The 9,439-nt window shown below is 32.6% G+C and overlaps 1 protein-coding gene across 1 annotated transcript; it reads right to left on the bottom strand.

Moving 5' to 3' along the window:
* Window positions 1–397: 397 nt before the first annotated feature.
* Window positions 398–7,421, bottom strand: LOC143074436 (uncharacterized). The gene is made up of 5 exons (XM_076249894.1): window positions 7,247–7,421; window positions 3,562–3,584; window positions 2,738–2,867; window positions 1,841–1,957; window positions 398–545 (listed from the first exon to the last, which is right to left on the bottom strand). Exons 1-5 carry the CDS (start codon window positions 7,317–7,319, stop codon window positions 532–534), a joined length of 357 nt encoding a protein of 118 aa, XP_076106009.1. The 5' UTR covers window positions 7,320–7,421; the 3' UTR covers window positions 398–531.
* Between the last annotated feature and the right edge of the window lie 2,018 nt (window positions 7,422–9,439).

Raw genomic sequence — 9,439 nt, 5'->3', positions numbered from 1 at the left:
AGTTATCTCTTGTCGAACTTTAGGAACAACTCTGGAAATGCTCAAATAGAAGATAAGATATCTCTTCAACAATTTTCACTATGATATGACATTAATTAATTACGAAGAAGCCGAAACGGTGTTTTGTTAACTCTATTGCTTACGTTTTATATACTCTGTTATACCTCAATTGTAGAAGCTTAATGCTACAAAAATATCGGTAGAAAACAGATTTCGTTGAAAAGTCCTAATTCGTCTAGACCTAGACCTTTCAACTCTGAGTCAAGTATCTCGATAAAAATATAAGTCGGGATACTAGATTTTATTTGAGACTGATCGATCTTTAGGAAAATATTAAGCAAATTGCTGCAAACGCATGGCCGGATTGGTTTTTTTTCTATAGCATGTAATACTATTGATGAATAAAAGACCATTTATGTTGAAATAATAAAATACTTAAGGACTATTTTAATAAAAAATGTTCTTAAGATTGACGAATTCTAAAACAAAGTCTGCTCAACGATTCTTCTTTTTTCCTTTTTCTTTTTATCTTTATCTGCATACCCCTACAAAATAAAACATTGTTTTTATATTAGGCAACTTAATATAACATTGTTCACAAATACGCCAATGAGCTTGTTTAAACTGAATATTATAATGATCTGAGTGAAAATTATTTTCTTAATTTCTATAAATATTAAGTAATGAACACCTCCATTTATGCAAAGACATATAGCTTTCTTGTTGTCACAATCTTAGTATTATAGTGATTGTATAGTTTCGTTGGTAAGCATCACCTGTGGCAACTTATTGCAATATTGAGATATAATGGTTGGAAATTGATCGCATGAAGACTATTACTCGCAGTTTCGCATGATTTGTGAAAAGAAATATTGCCTTGAATTGAAACTAGAGGCTCCCAAGAGCCTGTCTCGCTCACATGACTCTAATTGGGTTTTTGAAATCATTTAAAAAAAGATAAAAATCAAAACAGATCTAGATACTTAAATAATGATTGAGGCTAAAGGGTTAATATTATATTCAATTCTGTGGTCTCTAAAAGAAGACATTTGAATGTGGTTTCTCGTAGGGTCTTATGTTAAACTAAGTCCCCCGCTGGCAGCCATCTTGGATTATGGATTGGCTACAAAGTAACAGCACTTTGTCAGCATGACATAAGAAACATTCAATCTATGTTTGTTTTCAATCCATTCACCGGTTCTCTATAAGAAAACTTTTGTATGCATTTCCCATAGGGTCTTATGTTAAAATAAGTCCCCAACTGGCATCCATCTTGGATGATGGATCGGCTACAAAGTAACAACACTTGGTCAGCATTTCATAAGGAACATTCTTGCTATGTTTCATTTCATTCCATTCAGTGGTTCTCTAAAAGAAGAAATTTGTATGTATTTTCTATAGGGCCCTATGCTAAACTGAGTCCCCCCAACGGTGGCCATCTTGAATTTTGGATCGGCGACAAAGTAACAACACTTGGTCAGTACCTCATAAGGAACATGCATGCTATGTTTGGTTTCATTCTATTCAGTGGTTCTCTAAAAGAAGTCATTTGAATGCATTTCCCATAGGGTCCTATGTTAAACCAAGTCCCCCGCTGGCAGCCATCTTGGATGATGGATCGACTACAAAGTAACAACACTTGGTCAGCATCTTATAAGGAACATGTATGCCATGTTTGGTTCCATTCCATTTAGTGGTTCTCTAGAAGAAGTTCAAAATGTAAAAAGTTAACGACGACAACGGACGACGACGACGGACAAAGGACGCCAAGTAATTGGCCCTTCGGGCCTTCGGGCCAGGTGAGCTAAAAAAGCAAAGTCATAAAATCAAAATTACTTACCTTTTTCACCAAACGGTGGTTCAATTATTCCTGTTCCAACACAATCAAATGGTTTGCTACATGGACACCAACCAAGGAAAACAACTTCATTAGCATTTTGATTACTCACTGCACATTCTACAAAATATAACGTCCTTTAAAAATACAAATACGGAGATTTATGTTGAAAAGTGTTCTACCTTAAGTCCTGTTTTTAAATTTTTTTTATACATGAAGTGAATACACGTATCAATTCTAAAAAAATAATCAAAAGGGTGTATACTATATATTAGTTATATGTTAAAGATAACAAAAGTTCTTTAGGTTTCTCAAATTTAGATGTTGTTGGCTGTACAATTGGCTCAATAGCTCCTCAGGTGCCCCCTTTTGTTTTATCCCCATCTGTATAACTAGTGAATACTCATTTATTTAAGTGATTTAATCAGGTTTCCAACGTAGGCGAAGCTAAGTTTTTTTTTATTGGAATTGGCTTAGAACTAGCTCAGTAACCGTGGATACTTTCTGATTTGTTCTTTGTGTTGTTTGTCTTTATGTATTATGTTATGTCTTTCTTCTTGCCAATCTGATAAATTAATATACAAATAAGATGTGTTATAATTACAATTGAGACAAATCACTGTCAGAGACCAAATGACGAAGACGTTTTTAAACAACTTTAGGTCACCTCCCGTACTTCAAAAATCATCAAAACTCATACCGCATGGTAAGCTACACACATCAGTGTACAACCGCAAGATAGATAAACTTGTCATAGCTGCTCTTTTTTTCCTTAAATTTAACCAGGACGAAATAGGATGGAAATTTGCATAAATTGATAAACATGCACTGTGATTAAACAACACATATAATTTTACATCGTTATTATACAAAAGAACTCAATAAAAGCTGTCTATGTACCTGATTTCCATTGCCCATATGGTTTACAAATTCCAGCATAACCCGTGGATCTTTTTTTCCGTCCTTTAACTTGGTCGTTAGCACAACATTGATTATAGCCGCAATCCTTTGAGCTATTGCATTCTTTAGGCTGAAAAATGTATTTTTCAGTAAGGCATACAACAAAATTCGAACGCTAGATATATCATTTATACCAATAATCATTCAATAAATTGTCATTTGATCAGAATAAAAAAATCATGTAAGTATTTGTTTTACAATGAAATGCATGACAACATTAAAAGACATCATAAATGTCGGATATCACTATTATATAGAAAACCAGTTGCGAATGTATTGATAGTATCTTTCTGTTTTCTTCCCAATTAGTTTGTATAATGTTTGGTGAGAAAATCTAAAGTCTTTTATTTAGTCAAATAAGTCCTAATAGCTCTTGATATATTCTCTGTACGCGTTTGTATTGGATGCTTTTCTCTAATTAAGTTTACCAGCAATGTTTGTTGGGTTGCTGCCTCGTTAACGTAAAGCCCTCATCTCCTTTTTTCATACCTATATATTGGGATATTCCTGTTGTATTTTGACATGAAATTTGGAATACAAATTTTAAATTCTACTATACTTTGAAATATTATAAGTCATCAGTTTGGAAAACTAATTCTAGTATAAGATTTAAACACGATATGTATTTTTTTCGATAGCAGTTAAAATTGTCTGTTTTCTTTAGGGCAGCCTCATCTATCGATATTGGAAAATAGAAAATATTTTGTTCTTTTTTTATTTAAAGAAAATGCAATAACATAATTTCAAATTAGCATAACATTTACCTTCTGTGGTCTTAAAGCTTCGCCTGAAAAAAATGTCATAAAATGTGAACTGTTTATATAATTCTTTAAAAGTTAATCAGCAACGCATTAAAATCGATTATGAAAGAATGTGTTGAGAATTAACCTATTTATTTGTAGCATAAAAACAAGTCCCGTGATAATTTTTATTTACATTTTTCTTGTATTTTCTGACAGCGTAGAATTTCAGAATAACCCTCTCTCATAGTTTAAAATACGATCGTTCAGTATTTTTTCAATCAATTGTTTTTTTTTCTCATAAAATTAAGAATGGAAATGGGGAATGTGTCAAAGAGACAACAACCCGACCATAGAGAAGACAACAGCAGAAGGTCACCAACAGATCTTCAATGCAGCGACAAATTCCCGCACCCGGAGTCGTCCTTCAGCTGGCCTCTAAACAAATATATATATAATAGTTCAGTGATAATGAACACTATACTAAACTCCAAATTGTACACAAGAAACTATAAAATTAAAAATAATACAAGACTAACAAAGGCCAAATGCTCCTGACTTGGACAGGCGCAAAAATGCGGCGGGGTTAAACATGTTTATGAGATCTCAACCCTCCCCATATCTCTAGCCAATGCAGAAAAGTAAACGCATAACAATACGCACATAAATATTCTGTTCAAGAGAAGTCCGAGTCTGATGTCAGAAGATGTAACCAAAGAAAATAAACAAAATGACAATAATACATAAATAACATCAGACTAATAGCAGTTAACTGACATGCCAGCTCCAGACATCAATTAAACTGATTGAAATATTATGTCTTCATCATATGAATATCAGGCACAATCCTTCCCGTGAGGGGTTTAGTATCATACCATCATAACATATATGAGAAGAACATAACCCGTGTCATGCCAACAACTGGTTTTTAAATAAATGTGTTTAGTTCCGATGCAAAGACCCTATAACCTATAGAAAATATTGAAATTATTCCGAACCTGTGCACAAACAAATGTTAATTGAGCAATCATTTTTTTTTATCATACTTATAAAATGTAATTTAAAGGCCCCCTCCCTCTTAATTGATTTTGTTTAAAAACCTGATCTACCGTTAATACATGTCTTTTTACTGATGTTCTGAGTTGGCAAACACTATAAAATTAAACCGTATACATCAAATAAAACAATTCGAAATACCGATTTCTTCGTATTTTTAATCAGATACGTTCTTTTATGGCTAGAAACCACGAAATTGAACATGTGTATCCATCAAAAGTACAGTATGTTGACCACAAATTAAATACGTTTTGAATTTGAAAAATATCCATAAACTCATCATAGATACCAAGACTAGATTTTGTATATACGCCAGACGCGCGTTTCGTCTACAAAAGACTCATCAGTGACGCTCGAATCCAAAAAAGTTAAAAGGGCCAAATAAAGTACGAAGTTGAAGAGCATTGAGAACCAAAATTCCTTAAAGTTTTGCCAAATCCAGCTAAGGTAATCTATGCCTGAGGTAGAAAAGCCTTACACTACAAACTCCTCAGAGTCTGAATTGACCAGTTTTTGTGCTCGACCAGTAAAATCGAGCACACATTTTACTCGACTAGTCTCGACATTGTCTCGACTGTACTTAACTGTACTTAAGTGTACTCGACTAGGTCTCGACTTTACTTAATGAGTCTGATTCAGTACTTGATGATCTTTGTGTAGTCTGAAATGGTCTTGATCAAGGCTCGACCTGTCTCGACTCAGTCTCAACCAGTCTCGACCTGTCTCGACTAGTCTTGACCTTCAAATTTAGGTTTGACTGGTGTAAATCAGCCCATCTAACTAAATTAAATATTGATCTTACAAAATTCAAGCTTATTAGGTAGTTTGATTTATTGCTGTGAAATGAAAGAATTTAATTTTACAATATGTAAAAAAAAAATTATTATATAAAAATTCAGATAGGCTTCTTTAATTTTTTTTATAACTTTTTCAAATCAACTTGGATTTTCATCAAACTATGCAGATATCTTAGATATATATCAAGCTTACTGAATCCCATTTCATTTAGTTTTTTGTTGTATTGCTGTAAAATTTAAGAATTAAAGTAATTTTGGTAAAAAAAGGCTAGGATTTGCAATTAGGACAAAATAGAGATATTACACTTAAATTTTTTTAATAACTTTTTCAAATCAACTTGGATTTTCATCAAACTATGCAGCTATCTTACATATATATCAAGCTTACTGAATCCCATTTCATTTAGTTTTTTGTTGTATTGCTGTAAAATTGAAGAATTAAAGTAATCTTGGTATAAAAAGCTAGGATTTGCAATTCGGACAAAATAGAGATAGTACACTTTAATGTTTTTAATAACTTTTTCAAATCAACTTGGATTTGCATCAAACTATGCAGCTATCTTAAATGTATACTAAGCTTACTAAATCCCAGGTCATTTTATTTTTTGTTGTATTGCTGTCAAATTTAAGAATTAAATTAATCTAGGTCAAAAAAGCTAGAATTTGCAGTTCGAACAAAATGGAGATAGTACACTTTAAATTCTTTCATTTCACAGCAATAAATCAAACTACCTAATAAGCTTGAATTTTGTAAGTTCAATATTTAATTTAGTTAGATGGGCTGATTTACACCAGTCAAAACTAAATTTGAAGGTCAAGACTAGTCGAGACAGGTCAAGACTGGTTGAGACTGAGTCGAGACTAGTCGAGACAGGTCGAGACTAGTCAAGACAGGTCGAGACTAGTCAAGACAGGTCGAGACAGGTCGAGCCTTGGTCAAGACCATTTCAGACTACACAAAGATCATCAAGTACTGAATCAGACTAATTAAGTAAAGTCAAGACCTAGTCGAGTACACTTAAGTACAGTCGAGACAATGTCGAGACTAGTCGAGTAAAATGTGTGCTCGATTTTACTGGTCGAGCACAAAAACTGGTCAATTCAGACTCTAAGGAGTTTGTAGTGTTAGTATTTCAAAAATTCTTAAAATGTGAACATATAATTTATAAATAAAACCATATCAATGATAATTCATGTCAGCACAAAAAGTGCTGACTACTGGGCTTGTGATACCCTCGGGGAAATAAATCTCCACCAGCAGTGGTATTGACCTAGTGGTAGTAAATGAAAAACTCATCATAGATACCAGAACTAAATTTTGTATATACGCCAGACGCGAGTTTCGTCTACAAAAGACTCATTAGTGACGCTCGAATCCAAAAAAAGTTAAAAAGGCCAAATAAAGTACGAAGTTGAAGAGCATTGAGGACCAAAATTCCTAAATGTTTTGCCAAATCCAGCTAAGGTAATCTATGCCTGAGGTAGAAAAGCCTTAGTATTTCAAAAATTCTAAATTTTGGAAACATATAATTTATAAATATAACCATATCAATCATAATTCATGTCATGTCATGTACAGCTGACTACTGGGCTTGTGATACCCTCTGGGAAATAAATCTCAACCAGCAGTGGCATGCGACGTAGCACAATTTGATTTGCTTTTCTTGGATATACTGTTGATTATTAATTGATCAACAAAATTAGAAAACTTGTGTATTAGAAAAATAAGAAGATATCTATTTGTTGAATTCACTATAATAAGACAAATTGTTGTAGAGAAATACGCATGCTTATCACTTTTGAGGTCACACGATGAATTTATGACAATATAATACATGTTAAAATTAAAAACTCACCGTTTCCTTTTGCTTCAAAGAGAGTTATTATCACAAAGAAACAAACAACTAACAGTTTGATGCGTTTTTCCATCTTGACTAATAATTAATAAGTATGCAAAATCCGTTATGTAATACTATAGTCTTTCTATATATATTTATCAATACGTGAAAGATGTTGCTGAATCAGGATGTAGATGTTAATTTGTTACTAATTATCAAATCAAAAGGAAAGGAACAGCTGTCAACAGGAAATGTTGGTGAACATAAATTTTATACATTTAAAAATTATTTTTTTGTAAAATATTTTGACTAAAATACCTTAATGGTTAATGAAAGTGCTTGTCTTTCATTGTGCGATTAAGTAAAATTATATTGATCAGGAATTGCTAGTCGAAAAAACAATTTCTTTTGAAGTAAGAAAACACTTTTCAAAATTATATAGTACTGGTAACCATTTCATGTCAACAATAAGCCACTTCAACCTACCTATTCTAATCGTTATGCCGTATCTGCAATTAATGGACAAATCTCTTAAGTATTAATGTTGTAGGTCCCTACGTTTTAATTTCATTTCCACCAATCACTTAAATCATCATATTGACTGCATAGATCAGTATAAATAGTAGTGTACAGAACAAGGTGGTAATTTAAACTTGCACACAATTAGGGCTAACTAATAAAGGAGCTGTAATCAGAAAAAGTTCGCAACTAAAAGTTGAGTATGAGACACAATTGATGAGCGTTATTACGCTAAAAAGATACACCTCGTCCTCCAAGCTAAAGGTATCGTTTTATTTAACTAACACGTTTCAATCCATCTCAAACTCAAAACACACATTAAACTGTGATTTTATACATTTGCAGGAAGACTTGAAAAAAAGGACACAGATGTGAAATTCATTCAAGTTTAATTTCACCTAAAATCACGGGTAGTAAGGTCGTCATATCGAGGAGCGTTTAGTACAGTGATTTTGTCATAGTTTGGATAAGTTTGACATGACGGTGTTAAGTCTTTTTGATGACAATCAATGCAAAAATGTAAACATTGGGGGATATTTTGTAATCATTAATTCAAGCTGGTAAGTACCTTTGTATAAAGTAAATATGTTAGTACATCACAAGTTGTATCATATAGTTAATGATTTAACACAGAACAAAGCTTGCGTATGTCAAAATTTAAAACTTGCTAATTGGTTTATCGTGCATAAAAAAAGTTATTTTCTTACAGTCTGTTACATCACATATATCTTCGTGATATAACACTGCGGTCAATTAATCTGAAAAATACCTACATTTGCAATCAATTCAAAATTACTGAAATATCTGTGTCATGGTTTGGTTCATTAGTGTCATTGTTAAGTGCATGTTCGACATGGTTCAGTTATGTAGTTCTTCTCGTGTATAATGAAGAGTTACTATCAAAATTAACAAAAATCGTTCCATTTGAAACACAAAAGGACTTAAAAACGCACAAACAATGTAGTAATATGTTATAAGTAGATGCAATATGATTGCCAATGAGATAACTATCCACCTGAGATCAAATGACGTAGATGTTAGCAACTATTTGTCATCAAGAGGCCTTCAACATTCAACAATGAGCAAAACCATATTTCTTAGCAAGATATAAAAGGTTGCGACAAAATTCAATGTATAGGAATTCCAATTAGAAAATCATCAGCCTAATTTCTGTCCAAAATAAATAGCAAAATATGATACACAGTTACATACGATATTCACGGCATTACAGACACTTAACTTGAGACAGTATATACAAAATATTGCGGAGTAAAACATGTTTGCGGGCTCCCCAACCTCTTCTTCGCCTTAACCATGCCACAAATGTAAACTCACCAGATCGGGTTTAAACAAGAAATTCAAGTAACAGAATCACTAAAGACACAAATAAATAACGATTTATATTTAACACTGTAGTTTCATTGAATAGCAGTATATGAAACAATATTGAGAGGATCCTATTTTTCAATATTTGCTTTTTAATCTTTAAATCTTTTATTGCTGCAGTCATATTATAAACTTAAATCCAAAAGAATTAATAAAACAATACTACGTTTATTTATTACAGAAGCCATGCAAAGTTTGACCAACCCCGAAGATCTACTGCTAAACGTAAATAGTGCAATCGTGAACCCATATGATGGATTTGCACATGGTGCTCAAGGAATTCGTCAGTACCATAGGAAAGATTAA

Source organism: Mytilus galloprovincialis, chromosome 5 (assembly GCF_965363235.1).
Source record: "Mytilus galloprovincialis chromosome 5, xbMytGall1.hap1.1, whole genome shotgun sequence".
NCBI classification, from domain to species: Eukaryota; Metazoa; Mollusca; class Bivalvia; order Mytilida; family Mytilidae; genus Mytilus; species Mytilus galloprovincialis.
The sequence above is the reverse complement of the archived record's forward strand: the minus strand, read 5'-3'. Positions and strand labels throughout refer to the sequence as shown.

What these genes read in the sequence shown, in the direction of transcription:
- LOC143074436 (XM_076249894.1), bottom strand. Translation starts at nt 7,319, where the DNA reads ATGGAAAAACGCATCAAACTGTTAGTTGTTTGTTTCTTTGTGATAATA. An exon ending in AAGCTTTAAGACCACAGAAG is followed by an intron (nt 2,868 to 3,561) that starts GTAAATGTTATG and finishes TACATTTTTCAG; the next exon opens with CCTAAAGAATGCAATAGCTC. An exon ending in ATATGGGCAATGGAAATCAG is followed by an intron (nt 1,958 to 2,737) that starts GTACATAGACAG and finishes TATATTTTGTAG; the next exon opens with AATGTGCAGTGAGTAATCAA.